Genomic DNA, 21,721 nt, shown 5'->3' with positions numbered 1-21,721 from the left:
TTGATTTTTGGACAGCTCTAATTGTTGGAAAATTTTCCTTAAAAGTGGAAATCTGTCTCCTACCACAACTGCTACCAATATGTCCTAAATTCTTTCCCTTCATTCTCTGGTGACAAATGGAACAAATCTAATCTCTATTCCACGGAACAGTTCTTCAAATATTTGAAAGCTAGCTATCATGCCCAGAACCCAATTCTTCTCCACGTGAAAGATTCCTAGTTCCCCACTTTTTTTCTTACATGGCATGTTTTTTAGTTCCTTTGCCATCATAGTCCCTTTGCCTCCTCTGATCTGACTCTAGCTTTTCAATATCTCTTTCAAAAAACAGAATACTGACAACATATTTACTTGGCTTGTTTAGGATTAATTACTCATGGGACAATGGTCTTCAAGTAGAAGGCACAGACATAATCTTCTCTTTGTAGATATAAATATCACCCATATAGACCCTCCACAGCTGGAGATCTGTTTATTTTGCAATTAACAAAGGGTAAAGAGACATGAAAATGCTGACATTTTTGCTTAGAGCCACAGAAATTCTTGCTTTCCCACCACATTACAGTCTGTGATGCCTTATCTCTTCTCCGGGGGATTCCTTCTAGCACCTAAGAACCCTCCAGCTCAAACACATTCTCACCTAAACGTCCACAATTTATTGGCAAGATGTAAAGCTAGGAAGCCAAGAGAGGAGAATGGTGCAGAGATAAGATATGAGGTTAGAAGGGTATAGCCAAAGATAGCCATCAATATTTATCAATGTGTGCAGAACCCCTAGAGAAAAGGGAAGAAATATATAATCTGACAGAGGATATTAGACCTTATACATGATAAGCAGCATAAAAATACATATAAAGAACATGCAAACTGATCAGCAGCAGTATGGAGCTACAAAAACAGGAAATGAAGGGAAGGTAAAGAAAATGGCTTGGTTATTGCCCAGAAGATAGAAGAGGAGATCAAGGGTAGGGGAGAAATTAAATAATTGACATTTACATAGTGCTTTAAGGTTTACAAAAAATTTCATATAACATTATCCTTTTGAACCTTACAACAACCCTGTAAGATATTTATAAAGTATTATTATCCCCATATGTAAAACGGGAAAATTGAAGCACAGAGAGGTCATATGATTTGCCATAACCGTAGTTTAGTAAGCATCTAAGGCATAGAATTACAGAATTTGAGAACTGAAAGGAAACTTAGGGACCATCTAGTCCAACCCATATGCAAAGGAATACTCCCAAGAGGTCATCCAACCCTTTGTCTGAAGACTTCCAAGGGGGGAAAATCTACCATCTCTTTCACCATTTTGCTTTTGGACAGTTCAAATTCTAAGAATATTTTCCTAAACTGGCCTCTTTACAATTAACCTCCCACCCATTGCTCCTGGTTCAACCCTCTGAGGACAAGCAAAATTTCTGCTTCATTCAACAACCCACCAAACCTGAAGACAGCTACCATGTCCCCTCTGAATCTTTTTCCCAGGATAAACATGCCCTGTACCTTCAATTGTTCCTCATATGTCATGAACTCAAAGCCCTTCACCACCCTGGGTGCCCTCTGTACACTCTCCTGCTTAGCAACGTCCTTCCCAAACCATGATGCCCAGAATTAAGCACAATACTCCAAATGAAGTCTGACATAAGGAGGGTATGGTGGGATTACTGCCTCTCTTTCCCTGGAAACTCAGCCCCACCTGATGCTGCCCAACATTGCATTAACTTTTTTAGTTGTCACATCATATTGCGGATGCATCTTGGGCTTGCAGTTCACTAAAAGCCCTGATCGTTTTCAGAACAAACGCTATCTATTTGTTCCTCCCCATCAAGACTTCTTGGAGCTCAAGTCTAAGACTTTACATTTATCCCTATTGAATTTCATAGATTCAGCCCAAACAAGATCCTTCTGGACACTGACTTTATCATCCAGTGTATTACATATCCTACCAGATTTGTGTCATCTGTAAGTTTGATGAGCGTACCATTTATGCTTTTATCCAAGTCATCAAAGAAAATGTTAAATAGAACAGAGCCAAGCACAGACCCCTAGCATACTTATCTGGAGACCTCTTGCAATGCTGACATTAAACCATTAATAATTAAGCGTAGCTATCCAACCTGTTCTGCATCTAACTGATTTTAACATCATCTAATCTAGGGGTGCCAAATACTGGGCCCAAGATAAATTAAAATGCAATTGAGAAATATTTAACAAAATAAATAAAATACAATTGAACATGGATAATGTTAATATATGGTTTTCTAAGTTAATATGCAACCTGCAGGGATCCTTATGTATGGTTTAGTGCCTCTTCCCCCACACCTGCCATTTGAGTTTGAGATGACTAATCCATATTTCTCCATCTTCTCCACAAGAATAATGAGATACTTCATCAAAGGCCTCACTAAAATCTAGGTAATCTACATCCATAGCATTCCCTTCATCTACTACTACTGATGTCCTGAGAAATTCAAAGAGAAATGAGGTTAGGCCTGAATGATCCATTCCTGATGAAGCCAGACTGGCTTCCCATCAAGAATTTCCCATGAATCCAAGTCAAGCTCACTGATGATTGGCAGACTCAATTCTCTTCCCTTTTTTTGGAAAATTAGGTCAACACTTGCCCTCCCTCAGTCTTGTGGTATCTCTCATTTTCCATGATCTTTCAAATATTTACTAACAACATCTCTACTCACACATTTGGTAGTTCTTTCAGGACCTGAGGACTTAGTTCACCTGGATGAGGTGACCTGAATTCATTAAATGCAGGTAGGTTTGCTTTCTAACTATCTCCATTCCTATCTTGGGCATCAGCTCCCTATTAGTTGCTTTTTGTTGTGTCATTTCCAGTGTAAAGATCATTCTTCTTTGCAGAGAAAACAGAAGTGAAATGAGAAGGTCTTTATGACTTTGAGTAGAGCCCTATGTCCACTATATCACATTGGAAAAGACAAGAGGAGTCCACATAGAGTTTCAGAAACTCCAAAGAGAGAAGGGATCTTCAGCATCATTTAGTTTGACTCACTCATTTTACAGATAAAGAAACCAATATCTAGGGAAGGTAAGCACTTCCCCCAAGGTCACACAACCAAGTTCATGGGGCAGTTGGGACTAGAACTCAGGTCTCCCATTGACTCTCAGATCCACATGGCCTTGCTAAAGAGAGGCAGTGAAATTATATTTTGAGTAGGGAGAACGGTGTGGGCAAAGGTACAAAGGCAAAACTGAATAAACAATGCTTGTTTCTGACAACAAATAGAGAAGCTAGGAAAGGTTATTGGCCCTAGAAAAACTTCAAAGCGGGCTATACAATGGGGCATACATTGGGAAGAATGGTAGTATAGAAGGAATAGAAGAATCGGTTTTCAAATAATTGGAGGGTGAGAGAGTAGAAGAGATAAGAATACATAGTTATATAGATTTAGATCTAGAGGGGAATTTAGAGATCAACTACAACCTCCTCATTTTAGAAATAAGGACACTGAGGCCCAGATCAGTAAAGTGACTTTCAGACCATAAGAACCAAGATTTGAACCCAGGGCCTCTGATACCAAATCCCCTTTCACTATATGACTGAGTTCAGAGAGGCAAGATGATATGGCGGGGAAAGGCCTCTACTGGCAATGAGGAAAATGAAGATCTAACCCTAGCTCGGCCACTAATTGAGCTGTGGGACTTCGGGAAAGTCATTGTACCTTTCTGGCTTGGCTTCCCCAACTTTAAAATAAGCTGGTCAAACTGGACTCCCTAGATAATTGCCCTTTCAGGGCTTGCATTTTTGAGCTAACAAATCAGAGCTGGAGGAAGCTGACTGTTCAGAATCAGGAGCAGTCAAGATGTATAGGTAGAGAGCCAATGAAGATAATAGAAGTAGGAAGTAAGAAAAGTAGAAGAAATTGGCCAGCTGGTGTGCATAAAAAAGGAAGGGAGGAGGCAGAGGGGGAGGAATAAGAAGAAAGGGAGAAAATGAGAACAGAAAAAGGAACCTGTCATGGGAAGGAGGTTGTTTTAAAAAGAGAAGGGGGGCAGGGGGGCCTCAAGGAAGGAGAAGGTCACTCTGAACTAAGAGTTTATAGAATTGAATGACTCAAGACAGGACAGGAGTGGAAACCAAGCTCAAACCCTGCCAACATAATGTTGGGAGAAAATGCACAGTCTTAAAGAAGGTGGGGGGGGGGGACCCTGGGGAACCACCTCGCTCCCATCTTACACATTTCCTGATGACATTCAATTAGTGGATCACCTCAGCAGAATAGGCGTGAATGTGATTTCACACTGTCTCTGCAGAGGGAAGCTCCTCTGGGGCCTGGAACAGAGGGGTTAGAAAGCTCCCTCCTCTCCCTTTCCCCTCCTCCTCCTCCTTCTCACCCATCTTCTTCCAGTTTTCTGGCATTGTCCACATCCCTTGAGTTTAGCTGGGAAGTTTGCTCTCACCTGGGCATGAAGCAACATGCACAGCGGCAGCTGGGCCCAACACAAGCAGCAATACACACCGGGAAAATGGTTGGCTTAGGATTCTCAACATGAATTTTCACCTTGAGGGTGAGGTACTTTGCAGTTTTGGTTGCTCACTAGACCTGGAAAGCCCTGGTCTCACTTTTGGCCTATCCTCTATCCCCAGTCCCATTATGTAGAACAATGACCCACAGGCCTCACCTGCCTCTTGTTTTCCTGCCTCTTTCCCCCTCCACCTCCTTACTATCTCTCTTCCTCTCCCCTTCTGTCTCATGAACACACCGGATGGGATGAGAGGAGGGAACAAGCATGTATTAAGCACCTACTATTTGCCAGGCACTGTGCTAAATACTTCATTAATATCATCTCGTTTGATCAACAACCTTGGAAGTTGGGTGCTGTTATATTATGTCCATTTTAGAGCTGAGGAACCTGAGGCCTAGAGAGGATAAGTGGCTTGTCCAGGTTCACAAAGGTGGTAAGTGTCAGAAGCAGGATTTGAATCCACATTTGCCCCCATTAGGAGTTGAAAATGAAATGAGTTACCAATGAAATCGCAGGTTGAACAGCACCCCAACTCTCCTTTAAAAAAAAACCCCTCTGAGATGGGTGACACACTGACCCCCTGCTCAGCCTCCAACACCTTAGAGGCACTGTTTTATCAGGACAGGTAAGTTTTCATGTGGGAAGGGATTGAGAAAAGTCCAAAACTTGGGGAAACAGCTGAGGAGGGAAGTCTGGAGTGGGATACCACAGCAGGACATTGGTGGGAACCAGGCACTCAAGGTAAGGAGAGAAACATCAAGAAAGGAGACAGAGAAACTCCAGGGAAAAATTTCCTTACTTCTCACTTTTGCCCAAAGCTGACCCTGATTTCATATACGTAAGAGAATCCTTTGGTGTTGAGAGAAGCCCACATACAATCATTTTAGGAATACAGATGAAAAAACAGGAGATGCTTGGGTTGTGCAAGATTATATGAGTCAGTAACAAAGTCAGAAAGAAAATCTAGATGGACTTCCTGTCCCAAACTCTAGTAACTCCCTAAGCTAAGTAATACTTTCCACTAATTGTGTTTCTATCTGAACTAATATCTTATTATAGGATAATGTGAACTCATAGGATTGTGTATTTAGAGCTGGAAGGGACCTTAGTGTTCATCTATTATCAGCCACCCTTACTTCACAAATGAGGAAAATGAGGATCAGAGGTTAAGTGATTGCCCAGCCAGAGTCACACAGGTAGTTAAGGGGCAGAAGCAGCATTCAAACTCAGGTTCTTCAACTCCAGATTCAGCCCTCTTGCCACTATGTCCTTCTACTTTGGAAAACAACAGTAAGAAGAATGCTCCCTAAGAAAGCATGGCTCTGGATATAACATGGGTCAAATTAGCTTCCCTGACACAGTAATAACATGGAGTCACAGCCTGAGAAGGTGGAATCACTGCCTAGGATAGGGATGCTGCTCCTCGTCTGTCCTGTAGAGCAGTTCTACTGTATCATGGAGGCTGTCTGGATAAATGTAGAGAAGCCGAAAGGGTCCTGGGTCAGAGGATCATCGATTAAGAGCAGGAAGGGGATTTAGAGGCCATTAGTCCAAAATGGAGGCCCAGAGAGGTAGCCCAGGGTCACAAAGTTAGTTAATGGCTGAGGCAGGATTTGAGTTCAAATCTTCCTGACCCCAAACCCAGAACTCTCGTCTACTCTACCAACCTAAATGCCTTGTTGACCTTGAATCAGAAGCAAATGCTCGCTTCCTACTTTGACTAATTCAGGAAATTTACTGAAGAGCCTCAGTGATCTCATCCATAAAATGGAGAGAATATTCAGTATTTCCTGTCTTATAAGGCTACTATGAGAGAAGTTCAATGTTAACTTCGAAGTGCTACATAAATAGGAGTTATTATTATTAGAGAGGCAGCATGGCACAGTGGTTAGAGAGTATGCTTCACATCCAGGAAGACCTGGGTTCAAGTCTCATCTCTGACACACACTGGCTCTGTGACCATGGTGGGTCGATTAACCTCGAAGTGCTCCAGGCAGTTCTCTAAGACTAAATTGTAGCAAAGCTTCTCTATCAGTGTTGGTAGAAGGAGTCTCCTCACTGGGAGTTCCCCATTAGCCTATATAAGCCCCTTGAGATCATGGACCATTTTTGCTTTTCTTTGTATCCCCAGTGCTTAGCATAGTGCTAAGTGGGTGCATAATGGGTGGCTAAAAATACCTATTGACTAACTGACCGTACCAATGAAATTTCAGGTTCAAGCCTTATCCCTATTTCTATTATTATTAATTATGACTATTACCCATGTAATCCTAGGCAAGTCTCAACGTCTCCATTTCCTCAGTTGCAGTAGAAGGGGGTTATGTAAGGAGGTTGTGCTGTGCAGTCTTTATAGGTGCCTTCCATCTCCAAGTCCTGGGATCTTATGTCTGAAACTACATTCCTCGGACCAAGATCCAGGCAAAAAACAACCTCCTTGGCCCTGGGTGACAGTGCATAACTCACAGCTTCACTCCTTCTGCCCCCGTGTGGCAAGAGGGATGATTAAACAATGGCACCTGGCAGAATTCAGAACAAATTCCAGGATCCTGGTTTGTTTTTGTTTTTTAATGAACTCTTCCCTTTTCTACACTGGATTTATCTCACAGACGAACAATTTGGCCCATTTGTTAAAACCATATACTTGGGAGGGAGAGGGAGGGAAAGCGAAGGAAAGAGAAGGAAGGGGGAGGGGAGAGGAAGAGACGGAGACAGACAGACAGACAGATAAGGACCTGGGTAACAAGTTAGAAGACTTCCTTCCTTCCAAGTGATAGCAGGAGTGGGGTGGGGGGGGAATAAGGTCATAGATTTTGAGCTAGAGGGGACCTTTGTGATTATCATGTTCAACCCTTTGTTTTTAAAGCCGAGGAAAATGAGACCCAGAAAGCTTGCCCAAGTTCATTGTATTTATATGATACAGCTAGGTGGCATAGTAGATAGAGCACTGGACTTGGAGTCAGACACTTACTCACCAGTTGTGTGACCCTAGACAAAGCCACTAAATCTCTCTCAAACTCATTTTCTTCATCTGTAAAATGGGGATGCTAATAATAACATCTACCTTGCAAGACTGTTGTAATGATTAGGGGAATAACCATTTACATGGTGCCTACCATGTGTCATGCACTGGGCTAAGTGCTTTTATAAATATTATCTCGTCTGATCCTCAAAAAAAAAACCAACCTGAGAGATAGAGGCGATTATTATCCTCATTTAACATTTGAGGAAACTGAGGCAAACAGAGGTTAAGTGACTTGCCCAGGGTCACATGGTAGTCTATGTTTGAGGCTGGATTGTAAACCTTAAAGTACCACGCACGGGTTAGTTATTATGACAGTAGAGGCTTACAAAGAGTTTGATATACCTTATCTCATTCGATCACAACTCTGTTGGCATAGAGTGCAAGTATTATCATTCCCATTTTACACATAAAGAAACTGAGGCACAGAAGGCCTAAATGATGCCCAGGGTCACCTGCACTAAGCAACAAAACCGAAATTCCAACTCCAGTTTTCTGACTCCAAATCCAATGCTTTTTTTTTTTAAACATAACAGCTGATGGCTTCATCGGTTCATTCATTCAACAAATATATCTTATCTGCCGTGTACATGGTACTGTGCCAATGTCAAGTAATAAGACGGTAAGTTATAAGTTATATTAGCTATAAGAGGATGTTTTTCTTGCTTTTGACAATAGTATAGGATTTAAAGAAAAACTGTTTTATTTTTATTTTTCCTTATATGACTTTGTCATCATAAGCTATCTAATAGCACTTTATCTCTTAGGAACTTTGACTTGGAATAGGCTAAATCAATGGTAAATGGATGGATAATGAATGGACACTCATGACAATTCTTTAAAATAGGTACATTTAGGAGCTCAAAGAAAACTGTCCCCAGAAACAACAAAAGCTTTTCCTGCCTCATTAGTAGAGTATTCTATTACAAAAGCTGGGCTATAGTGAGATGCTGGTGCCGCATTCCCCACTCATGAACTCCAAAGTCATTAAAGGAAATCCAAGTTGCCGCCATTTTTTTCCATGCTTTTCCTTCAGAAGTCTTCCCCACTCCAAGCTCCTGTGGCTGCCTCTGACAAGGAGCTTAGCCAGGCTCTCTCTCTATCTGCTGCTCTGACTTGGAGGTCTTGAGTCCCAGATATGGTAGGCAGACAACAACAGTCTTGACCTTCTTTTTCCTACTCTATTCCCAAGCAAGATATCTGTCTTTACTCTTCATCATTAGTCCTATTGTCTTTTTCCTACCTTCTCCCTAGATAACTCCGCTATACCTTCAGATGCTTCTTACCTGTTAGTATTCTCCAGGACCTCCACCTTCTTCCTCAGCTCCATGTTCTCATTTGAACAAGACTCTACCCTGCAGAGGAGAAAGGAGCAGAAGGGCAAGAATAGTTATTATAGAGAAAACTAAGCTGAGTTATCATGTCTATTAAGAAGGAAGGGCAACTGCTCACTCCTACTTGGCCAGGGAAATAACTTGGTCAGATTCAAAAATGGGAGGGGTGAATGAGTCTAACTCTGACCAAAGCAAGAATATAAGTAGAATGTATTGAGGGCATAATATATCACAGAGCACTGAGATCTGAGTTCAGAAGCATAGAAGAAATATATACTCTCAAAGAAACTGGAAAAAGGCATTCACATATAGCTGAGTCTCAGTCTTAAGTAGGGAAGACACAATGAAGGAGATGAGACAGCCCATCATTAAACTAGTAGCACCCGAAATGGCCAATGGGAAGACTAACTTTATTTTTTTTAAATCATATCCTAAAAAGTTTAAAGAAAAAAGCTGTACTGAATTTCATGGTTTTTTAAAAAAAAGATTTATTGATTTTGCTTTTGTTTTTACATTAGTCATTTCCTAAAACATTGCCCTCACTGAACCCTGACCTATAATATAGACGAAGAAAAAAATGGAAGTAAAAGCAAGCAAACCAGAGACCACATATGACACAGTGTATTCAACATTCTGCATCTATAGTTCTCCACCTTTCACAGAAGGAAGGGAATGTGTTTCATTGTTCTACAGTTTCGGTCATTACAATGAATCAGAATTCAGCTCCTTTTCAGTGTTTTCTTCATCATGTACATTGTTCTCGTGGTTCTCCTTACTTCACTCTTCATCAGTTCACATAAGTCATCCCATGCTTCTTGGAATTCCCTATATTTATCTTTTTTATGGTTCAGGAACATTCCACAACATCCACAAACCACAATATATTCAGTCTTCCTCAATTTGATGTGAGTCCAACATTGTTCCCAATTTCTTTTACTACAGAAAAGTGTTGCTACAAATATTTTTGCATATATGTGATTTTGAATTGAGCTGAATAGCAGGATTGCTGGGTCAAAGAATACGAATAGTTTGGTGGCTTTTCTTGCATAATTGTTTTCCTAAATGTTTGGACCAAATCATAGCTCCATCAACAGTGTATTAATGTGCTTCAATACTGTCAGTTTTTAATAGGAATACCAAGAACCAACCAGGGCCACCAGAACCAGTCTTATTTCTAGGAATATGTAATGGCTCCTTTCCAGGACCTAGAGTACAACCTTCAGTTTATCTAATTAGCTAAAGAAATAACTCTTTAGGGCCAACAGAGATTAGATGCTATTTCTTATTATTTCTTATCTCCAATTTAACAATCAAAAAAAGAGAGAACACTTACATATGCAAAGTAGAACAAAAAAGATAATTTACATGTGAGATTGTCAATATCTGTTACATATGACTTCTTTACTTTAGCCCTGACCCCCACCCTTATCACATAAAGGTTAGCTAATTTTCACAAGAATAAAGTATATTAATGTTTTTTTTTTACCAATGACCACTCACTCAGAGTAAGAACTTGGAGAGGAAAACAAATCAAGAATGATGTCACTTTATGAGCCAATCTCTGATTTTCCTGCTTGCTATATAGTACCTCTATGTGATAATGGTACAGATGGGGTCAGGTAAAGTAACAGACCTTATACAGCCAAAGTGATGGATTTTTAAATGGTCCAACTTCTTTTCCAGATACGTATCCTTCTGATGCCATTTATGCTGCTTCTTTCCACAATTTTTGTTTGGCAATACACTGTGGCCTTCTCACACCCATTATGCAACTCTCAGTGCCCTTTCAGTGACCCTCAGCTATAATTCTTCAGAGACTACAGTATTCCATGACTCACCATTATACAGCATTAGCAGAATGGTGCTATTAAAAAGATGGACCCTTGTTTCAGGGAGAAACGAGGTCATTAAAAGCACTGATTTTTTAAAGAAAAAAAAAGATCTAACTGGCTCTCCTCTTGTTCAATTTTAGACTTATCTTATTGCCCCTACACAGCACCAATCCAAGATATGTGTACTGAGAGACCACAAGAAGATGAACCAATTACGCGGCAAGAAAGAAAGCTAACTAGCTGATGGCCTATTTGCTCCTCTCCTACCCATTTCATGTTATGAGAACTAGAGGAAGGGCCCCAGCACTGAGTGAAGTGGCTATGGAGGACTGGGAGCAAGATAAGGACATGAATCGTATAAGGGGAGAGGGCGTGGAAGGGTTATGATCAGACTTACTGGTGGAAGTACCTATATTGATGAGTTCAATAAATCAGCAAATGCACACTAAGTGCCTACCATGTGCTAAACACCAGGGCTTATATTCTAACTGGAGAGACAATTTATCTATTGGACTAAAGAAATGCAGGCTTTTGTGATGTTTTTTTCATGCTTGTTGGGGAGTAAGGTTTGAAGGACTTGGAGAGACTTGGTTAGAAGAAACATGAAGGGAAAACTCGACTGCATTTCTGCTTCTTGACTGAATGGCTTTTTGCTTCCTCTCCTAACTACCACTAGGCGTCAGGCAAAGCACAGTTAACCATCCAAGAAGCTTCAAAGACACAGCAATCCGAAGAGTAACATGGGTGACCTAGTATAGGGGATGACAAACCAAGAGTACCTAGAGTAGAAACCCAAAATACAGGCTTTCTTCCCGTCTCAATCACGGTTAATGAGAAGACCTATTTTGTCAGGGTACACTTACTTTTTCTCTAAACTGTCCATATATTCTTTCTTCTTTCTCCTACTTTCCTGGGCAGAAATCTAAGACAGAAGAAGAAGAAAACAGAAAATACATATATGAGGTTCAGAACCATGACCAAATCAATACTATATATGGAAGATGGTTACATGTCATAGGCAAGGAGGTTGTTCGAGCTCTCGACTCACTGTCACACTTCGGTAGCTACTGCCTACCTCCGCTCACCTCCATCCCATTCCTCACACAATTCTGCCAGCTCCCAGGGTAGTATAATAGTTAAAGTGCTAGATTTGGACCTGGGTTCAGCTCCGTCTCCTGTCAGTCATTACTAAAGCATCCAGTCCAAACCCCTGAAATTTCACAGCTGAGGAAACTCAGGCTCAAACAAAGTGATTTGTCCAAGCCCACACTTGCCATAATTATGTAAAAAAAGGTGAGATTCCCACTCAGGTCCTGTGGCTCTAAGCTCAATGCTCCTTCCACTGTACCATGGTGCTCTTGAGTCAAGGTAGGCTCTTACTTTCCCATAACTTCCACCTGTTTAGCCTTATATAGCTGTGTCTTGTTTTAATCCTCCAAGTACCTAGTGTAATGACTATACACAGTAGGTATGAAATAAATGATTGTTGAACTGGTCTCGTTCTGCCTTCTATAGCACCAAAATTATATCCTTTCAGACATGAGAATGCAATTATCATTTCTTCTCTTGGATTACTCTTTTCCGGGCTAAGAATGGCCAGCTTCCTAATTGTTTCTTGAATTACATGGTTTTCAGACTAACAATTATAGTTGTTTTCCTCCGCCCATTCTAGTTCACTAATGTCCCTTTTAAAATGACACATCCAAAATTGTACCAGACTCTACAGGTGTGAGCTGTTCAGCACAGAAATATTTTGTCTCCTTGTGATCTGGACACTAGACATCTGTTAACATGGCTTAGGATTATGTTAACATTTTAGCATCACTGTTAGTTTGTGGGAAACCGAAACCTCCAGATTTCTTTTTGTATAAACTGAGACCATGTCAGGTCTCTCTATTCTGTATTTGTACACCTGATTTTTTTTTAGCGTAAATTAACACCTTTACATTTACTTCTGCTAAACCCCATCTTGTTAGCTTTGGCCCAGCATCCTAAACTGTTGATATCTTTGTTCTATGAATCTCGAGTTCGTAGATTATCACTGCATTATTTATAATTTTTTTATTTTCACTTAAAAATTTGGTGTTTTAATAAATATTTGTTGAAAGAATGCATGGATATTTTACGTCCTTACCCAAGCGACTGATTAAATGATTAGTTTACAAGGTCTTGTGGTATTCCAGTGGAATATAGGAATCTCCCTCCAGGTTGACACAGTACCAATAACCAACACACTATAAGCATGGTTATCCAACTGGCTGCAAACCCATTTATCAATACTGTGAGATTTCCTACATTTGGGCATTTGTCTACAAAGATTTTATAAGTAACTTGTTAAAAAATTTACTGAAATGAAGATGCCCTAAAGATGCCTATAATGTTTATAGCCTAACAACTCTATCGATGAGAGTCAGTGAGATGGCGTGAATAGAAGGCAGGTCTTGGAGCCAGGCAGAATTGGATTACAGTTCTGCTTGTGACACTATGTGACCCCCAAGGTAAAATTCACCTCTCTGTCCAGGTAATTAAAACAATAAGTTATACCCAAGTTGCCGACCCACCTCAGTGGGAATTCCCACAATGGGTTTCCCTGCATTGATGAATGTACAAGTGTGACGCTGTACTCCTCTCCATTCTCCCCCACCTAAAAAACACCCCAACCATTTATCAATAAATTATGAAGATAAGTTGAAATGACTTGTTCTTTTTTTTTGAGGGGGGAAGGCAGGGCAATTGGGGTTAAGTGACTTGCCCAAGGTCACACAGCTAGTAAGTGTGTCAAGTGTCTGAGGATGGATTTGAACTCAGGTCCTCCTAACTCCAGGGCTGGTACTCTACTCACTGCACCACCTAGCTGTCCTGACTTGTTCTTATTAACCCCATGTTAGCTCCTTTGTAAATACTCATGGACCACTTGCTTAATAAACCATTTAGAAATTTAGTTGGAGTTAATATCAGAATGCTTAGTCTGCAGTTCCTAGAAATTACCTTTTTCTCTTCACTAAAATTCAACACAATAGTTTCCCAACATCTATCCTTCATCATTTCTCAGAGATTACAGACAATGGTTCTGACACCATTTTCGGGTTCCTCTAAGATTCCTTTGGGCCTGAAGATCTGAAATAACTTAAAATAGCTAGGTGTAACTTTTGACTATTTCCTCTCCTATCTTGGGCTATAATTCTCTCTTTATGGCATATGTCCTAAGCTTTCCAAATTCAAGGCCATTATCTTTGCTTAAGCTTACTCATTAAACCATATTCCTTAGCAGCCAAGTTTAATAGCATTTTTATATGCTGGTGTTTAACACAGACAGGCTTCTGTTGATGGGACATGAAGTTATTAAAATCATACATAAAAATAAAACATTTTAAAATCACAATTAAACATAAAGATGTTTAAGAACAATAAAGTAATTTATTCATAGAGGCCTAGAATTTTCAAATTTACATACTATTGAGTTTTTATAGACATGTGAATGAGTATGGAGGTTGTATATTTATGTTGTATGTGTACTCTGTTAATGAGTTTCAAACTAGAGAGTAAGACCTACCTTAAATCCTTCACCCTTAACCCCTGAAAAGCTATTTTGAAACTCTCTGGCCCTATTCCCAAATGAAGAGATTCCTGGCTAAAGAGGCTTTACACCCTGCTTTTTCTTTTTCAATCCTGTTTCTTTCCTACTCCTCCAGAAGATGCTTTCGACCATCCCCTCTGATACGGCCAAATTCTCTCCACCAATGCCAGGGGAGAAGAGCCACTGAAGGATGCTATTCTCATCTCCTGTTAACTCCTTCTCCTCACCATCAGCATGTCTTTCTTCTCCTCCTTCCTTCCCCTGTCTTCTCCCTTTGCAGTTTCTCTTCTATCTGTGCTTTTTCCTTCATGGGCACTACTGAGTCGCAGTGGGAACCCCCAGTGCTAAAGACCTTTCTGAGGTTAAGTCAAGAGGAAGGATGGAGTATGAATGGAGAAAAGACTACTGGAGAGTGATCATAGAAAGTGATGACTTTGCTCCTAATGGAATTACCCCAGGAAGGGTAATTCCATTCTGACTTAACAAGTAGTCATCCAGCCTAGGATGCAAGTCCTCCAAGGAAGGGGAACTTGCCACCTCTCCACTTTTGGGTACTCTAACTGGTGGGAGGTTTTTCTCAACAATAAGCCTAAATCAGCCTCTCTGCAATTTCCACATTTGCTCCTGGTTCTGCTCTTTTGGGATCAAATAGAATGAGTTTAATCCTTCTTCCACCAGAAGATAATTGAAGAAAGTTATCACACCCCCCTTGAGTCTTCCTTTCTCCAGGCTAGTCCAGTCCCTTTAATTGATTCTCATATGACACATTCAAGGCCTTTTACTCTCTTGGTTGCCCTCAACTGGACACTTTCTAGCTTATCAATGTCCATAAGCTGTGGTGCCCTGAACTAGATGAAGTCTGATAAGAGCAGAATACAGTGGGATTATCATCTCCTTGTTCCCTCTTACTGAAGCCCAAGATTGGATTAGCTTTTTTGGATGCCACATCACACTGCTGACACACATTGAAGCTTGTAGTCCACTAAGACCCCTAGATCCTTTTCAGAACAAATGCCACCCTTACATGTCTCCCCATCATATATTTGTGGAACTGATTTTTTTGTACCCTAATCCAAGACTACATTTATTTCTACTGAATTTCTTCTAGTTAGATTCAGCCCAACGATCAAGCCTTGTCAATACTGACTGTTCTCCAGTGTGTTATCTATTTCTCCCCAATTTGTGTCATCTTAAAATTGGTTAAGATATCTTTTATGCCATTATCCAAGTCAGTTGGCACGGGTCCATAAATATTCCCTGGAGTTCTCCATCCCATTGATGCTGAACCATTAACAACACTTTCTGGCCACCCACCCAACCAGTTTGGAATTCTTCTAATTATGTATATTATCATCTAAACCATATCAGAGAAGGGAAGATAGAAAGGACCTATTCTGTTCCATATATGCAGATGTCTTAGTGCCCATAGAGCCATATTCCTGGTGCCACCCTGAACCCAGGACCTCACCTTGTTCTTGATTTTCCTCCTGATTTTCTTCAGGGCTTTTTCCTCTGCTTTTGTCAATGGTAGTTTGGTGGGGATAGGGTACCCCTCAGCAATCAGTGTCCTCTTCTCCTCCTCTGTCAGGATCAAGGGGCCTGACCCCTGGAGTTTCTGCATAGGCCCACGGACAAAAAAGAGGCAAAGAAAAATCACTGAGAATACAAAACCATATCCTTGAATTAGTCAGCAAAGGAAGTTATGGATGTCGCCATTAGACTGTAAATTCCTTGAGAGCAGGAACTGTTTTTTTTTTCTTTTTTTGTGTATCTCCATCATTTAGTACAGTGCCTGGAGTGTAGCAAGTGCTTAATAAACACTTGACTTGAAGGAGATTCTAAAAACAGAATGGACCCCTATTTGTGTTCAGTGGGTACAGTGCCTGTACTTGAATGGAAGCAGGGGCTTGGACCTCCTTCCTCCCTCATGGTGTCTTCTAGGACTCAATGTATTGAATAGTCATATTACTTTGCATCGATTTATCTTATATTTACAGGAGCCAATCCAGTCCAGTTCTTGTGTGTGGGTATTAAAGTTGGAAGGTACCAGCGCTTTGCACATATCACATACTTGAGCCCTTGTTGACTTAAATTGAAGGAATATTTAGTGACCACTGAGGAAAAAATGATCAGTTCTTTCCTGTGGCTGACATGTGAATGTGCTGCTATCAGTATGACAGGCAAGGAGAAAACTGAAGACGTGAGAAACCAACCAGTATGGAGGAAAGAAGTTGAGGACCTACATCTCCCACAACTGTGTGATCAGCACCAGACCACAATCATTTCTTGCTCTACTAGAAAATCGCCCCACCACCTAGCTTTCAGGATGGTGCTTGTCTCAAGGACTAAACAGAAAAAAGAAGGCCAGGCTTTATCCTAACCAAGAGGCTAAAGGAGAAGATCATTTCTTTCCCTGTCCCTGTCAAGCACAGAAGAGCATTTTGGGGATTTGGAGTCTGAAGAGTCAGCTCTGAATTCCAGCTCTGCCCTTTATTTCCTGGTGTGACCTTGGGGAAACATTTAACTTCCCTGGGCTTCAGTTCCATTACCTATTAAAAACAGAAGGTTGGACAAGATGATCTCTAATGTCTCCCCTTCCGACTCTAAAAAACGCAGGATTTTATATTTCCCCAAAAGGACAAAATTAAAATGTTAAAAGTAAAGGAATGGAATCTTATGCAGAGCCAGAATTCCTAGTGATTATCAAAGACCTTGGACAAATAAAAGTTTCAGTTGAAACTTCTTCTATAAAAATAGCTCTTTTGGTGGCAAGGGAGGGGAGAGGCAGGGAGGAGGAGGAGAGGAGATGGGGTGGGAAGAGGAGCGTTGAAACGGTAGCACAGCAACCTCTCAAGGACACTGGACTAGAAGTTTAAATTCATTCACTTTCTATTATCCTCAGTTTCCTTACCTATAAATGGGACAATAATACCCACCCTGCTTTACAGCCTTGTTGCTATGTGACTCAAACAAAATAATGGGTGTGCAAGCATGTTGGAAACCATAACGCACTACACAAAAGCAACGGACTGTTGTATTGAATTTTTCCAAATGCATCTTAGCAAGTTTTCTGCTACTTCCAGAGTAGCATCAGCCTCAGGAATAGTTCATGGACACGCAATAGGCATTCCAAGTTTAACACTTCCAGAAATATTAGACAAGAAGTGTTCTGTACCATCTCTTTTCAGCAGAACTCAAATAGAACATGGGATGCTATAGGCTATGCATGAGTGAGAGAATTCTATCCTGTATCTATCCCCATGTCTACACAGGGAAACGAAGTGAGGCTTCTGTCCTGGGCCCTCTTCTCTTCTCCCTCTATACTATTTCAGTTGGTGATCTCATCAGCTCCCATGGATTTACTTACATCTCTTTGCTGATAATCATGTCTGTCTTTCCTGCTTTAACCGTTCTACTGATCTCAATCTTATAACTCAGATAAGATGTCCCATAGACATTTTAAACTCAACATGTCCAAAACTGAATTCGTGATCTTTCCCCCTAAACCCTCCCTACCCCCTACTTTACCAATTACTCTCAAAGATAGCACTAGCCTCCCAGTCCCCGCCCCGCCACAACCTAGGAATTATCCTCAACACTTGGCTACCTCTCACCCCTCTCCCAATATCCAATCTGTTATCAGGGCCTGTCAATTCTACTTTAGCAACATCTCTCCAATACATTCCCTTTTCTTCTCTGACACCGTCACCACCCTGATGCAAGCCCTCATCACCTGCGTGCCTTATTTCAATACCTTGCCGGTGAGTCTGCCTGTCTCAGCTCCCTCCCCACTCCAATCCATCGGGCACTGAGACACCAGAATGACCAGACATTCCATCTCCTAGCTCGGGGGCATTTTCTCTGGTTGATGTCCATGCCTGGAACTCTCTCTTGCCTCTGATCTAACTACTGACCTTCTTGGCTCCCTTTAAGTCTGAACTAAAATCCAGCCTTCTATAGGAAGCCTTTCCCAACCCCTGTTAATTCTAGTGTCTTCTCTCTATTAATTATTCCCTATTTTTCCAATATACAGTTTATATTGTTTGCACATTGTCTCCCCATTAGACTGTGAGCTACTTGAAGGCAGGGACTGTCTTTCTTTCTTTCTTTTTTTTTTTTTTGTATCTCCAGCACTTAGCACAATGCCTGGGCACATAGTTGGCACTTAAATGCTTTTTGATAATTTTGGTTTTATCACATTTAACTTAAGAAAATAAAATAAACTGCACTGTTGAGATTTAGTATGTGGTGATCTTGAGGTAGCTATTATTAAAAAAAAATGCTCAGGGCAGCTAGATGGTATAGTGAGTAGAGCACCAGCCTTGGAGTCAGGAGGACCTGAGTTCAAATCCAGCCTCAGGCACTTTACACACTTACTAGCTGTGTGACCTTGGGCAAGTCACTTAACCCCAATTGCCCTGCCTACCCCCCTGCAAAAAACAAAAAACAAAAAAACAAAAACAAACAAAAAATACTCGAGTATTTTTGTAAGTAAAGTTGTGATTTAATTTATCTCTTCTTGACCATCATATATATTTTGGTTTTTGAGATTTAATTTTAGGGTTTGCAGAGTTTCATTTTGTGTAATAAGTTTGCCTCACATATGCATTATTTTTTGCAATCCGGAAGTTTGAAACGTATATTTAAAATGTGTACTGTATAATTTTATCAATAAAAATGACTGATATTTTTTTAAAAAAAATGCTTTTTGAGTTAATTTATAGCATAACCAAATATGTAGCTTAGTAAAATGTTTTAAAAGTAAAAAAATCAGTTTTCATTGAGCCCCCAAACTGCCAGGCCTTACGGAGATTTGTTGTTGTTGAGTGGTTTCAGTTGTATCCAACCTTTCACGGCCCCAGTTGGGATTTTCTTGGCCAAGGTGCTGGAGTGGTTTGCCATTTCCTTCTCTAGCTCATTTTATAGATGAGGAATTAAGGCAAACTGGGTGAGTGACTTGCTCAGGGCACACAGCTAGTAAGTGTCTGAGGCCACATTTGAACTCAGGTCTTCCTAACTCCAGGCCTGGTGCTCTGTCCAACTGTGCTACCTAGCTTCCCTGAGATGGAGGTTACATAAGTATAAAATGTGGTTTCTACCTCAAAAGTGCTTACAATATAGATTAGGAAGCAGAACAAATACTCATGAAATACCTAGATTTAAATATGTAAATATACATGCATGCACACATGAATATGCATGTGCATATAAGCACACATATATATTTCAAATACATGTTACATACATGTGTGCATGTGTGTTTTGTATGTTGGCCTAGGCCTGTGATTCATCAGTGTGTGGATCCTACCTCCTTATAATCTCAGCAGATCCCCAGCTCATTTGTAACTTAGAGTCTTATTTGCCTGAGAGCCCACTGGGAGGGTGATCACTAGCCCTTCCTGACTCTAAGGTCAATTCTCTAGCCCCACCATGCTGCCTTTCTTAGACAATAATTAAGTGTTAAATTGTGCACAGTGTGAAGTTGTATGCTTCAATGAATAGAGAACTGGTCTTAAAATCAGGAAGGCCTGGGGTACTCATCCCACCGCAGATACCTGCTGGCGTTCTGACTCTGGGGAAGCCACTCGATCTCTCCACGCCCCAGCTACCTCTCAAAGACTATAAATTCAAGATCTGTTTGGTAGAAGGTGTTTTTGTTTGTTTGTTTGTTACTGGGAGTTACTTATACTAATGAAACCACAAGTCTGATCCAAAAAATAAAAAAGACGATGGCAGTGGGAATGAAAGGCAGATACGGAGACAATGGAGAGGGGAAACCCAAAATGACTTCATGATTTCTAGACTGGGTGTCCTCAGAATGCTTCCCAAACCCAGTGAAATAGAACCTGAAGGTTCAGGAAAAACAATTATTTTTAATAAAAACACACTAGATGATCTTCAGGTAAACGCGGTCCTCCCTCCTCCCCAAAGTAGCTGGCAAAGAAGGTTCTGGGGGGTGTCAAAAGCTCTCTTTTGGAACCATACAGAGGCCCTTATATACTCCTTACCCAGCGGACCTACAACTGGGATTTGGATCAATCTGCCAGGGGCAAAACTAACTCAAACTATGAAGCAGTTCCATAGCAACCTGGCTCACAACAAGCCTGGTTGTTGGTGTGGGGATTACCTCAAGCTGCCTCAATTCTGGCTCACAACAACACTGTGGTTAGGTGGCCAGCAGAAGTGGGATTTTTATATAATTTTGAGCTTGACTTTGTTCACACAAAGTATTGTAGAAAAAAGACCACTGGATGTGAAAGGAGGACACCAGGGTTCTAATTCTAAGCCTGCCACTCCTTGAGGGGGTAAATGACTTCCCTGCTGTGTACTATCTGCTTCCGGCCTTACCCGTAAAATTAGAGAGTTGAACTAGGTGAACCCAAAGGTTCCTTTCAGCTCTAAAATTCTATATGAAAATTTTTCCATGAGATATTTCTCAAATCACTGAAATATCAACTTTTTTTTAATCTCATGTGTATCACTTGTACAATGTAGAGAAACAAATATTAAGTGGGGTCTGATTTGGTGAAGATATTAGGAACAAAAATAAGAAAAACTCACATGCAGACTTTGCTGGTTGCTACTTACATGAGGTGCTGTCAGGAGAGGGGAATTGGAGAGGGCTGAGGCAGAGCGAGATGTCACCTTTCCTGGCCCCTGGGTGGGACTGGATGGCGTCAGGGACGGACTGGGGCTCTGGCTGCCCTCAGAATCACTGCCGTGGCTGCTGGGAGGGGTGGGGGGTAGATGGAGGTGTTCCACCACTGTTGGAAGAAAAGAAAATGCTGTTTCTCTCATGGGAGGACAAGAAAAGTGATAAGTGGGAGAAAAAAAGAATCTTTTCAGTTCCCCTGCAGTCGGGCAGGAGGAAGGCAGATGTGAGTAGAGGGCTACAGGTTCTCCTTTCTTGGGCTCTAGCCTCTACTTTATCCCTCACTAGGTATATTTGGCCAAGAGCTTTCTCTGAACTTTGATGTCCTCTATCATCATCATCACCATCACCATCATCACCATCACAGCTAACGTTTCTGTAGTGTTTAAAGTTTTGTCGAGCTATCTCATTTTAACCCTCATGACAACCCTCTAAGGTAGGGCTTATCATTTAGTTATTTATTTGCTTGTTCATTCATTTATTTTATATAATAATGTATTACATGATATATGGTATAATATATAATATGTAATATTATCATAAATAAATATAAATAAAATATTATTAATATAGATTATAATTTATTTTATTTTATTATTACTATTATTCCAATTTTATAGATGAGGGAAACAAGGCACAGAGTGGTTAAAATGACTTGCCTAGGGTCACACAGCAAGTAAGTATCTGGAGCAGGATTTGAACTCAGACCTTCCTGACTCCAAGTCTTATGTTCTATCTATGAACCACAATAATGCCATCACAGCAAAAAAAAAATGAAATAATTTTGCCAATGGGAATGAAATATAA

The 21,721-nt window shown here is 40.7% G+C and overlaps 1 protein-coding gene across 1 annotated transcript in view; it reads right to left on the bottom strand.

Annotated features, from left to right (window-relative positions):
* CREB3L2 (cAMP responsive element binding protein 3 like 2) overlaps positions 1 to 21,721 on the bottom strand; it is a 173,066-nt gene that overhangs the window by 15,472 nt on the left and 135,873 nt on the right. The window contains exons 5-8 of the mRNA XM_036760362.1: positions 20,851 to 21,026; positions 15,731 to 15,877; positions 11,549 to 11,607; positions 8,806 to 8,874 (exon numbers count right to left, since the gene is read on the bottom strand). Coding sequence (XP_036616257.1) covers positions 8,806 to 8,874; positions 11,549 to 11,607; positions 15,731 to 15,877; positions 20,851 to 21,026 — 451 coding nt within the window. The remainder of the gene's footprint in view (positions 1 to 8,805; positions 8,875 to 11,548; positions 11,608 to 15,730; positions 15,878 to 20,850; positions 21,027 to 21,721) is intronic.

This window comes from Trichosurus vulpecula, chromosome 5 (assembly GCF_011100635.1).
Source record: "Trichosurus vulpecula isolate mTriVul1 chromosome 5, mTriVul1.pri, whole genome shotgun sequence".
Classification (NCBI taxonomy): Eukaryota; Metazoa; Chordata; class Mammalia; order Diprotodontia; family Phalangeridae; genus Trichosurus; species Trichosurus vulpecula.
This window is presented reverse-complemented; position numbering and strand designations above follow the sequence as displayed.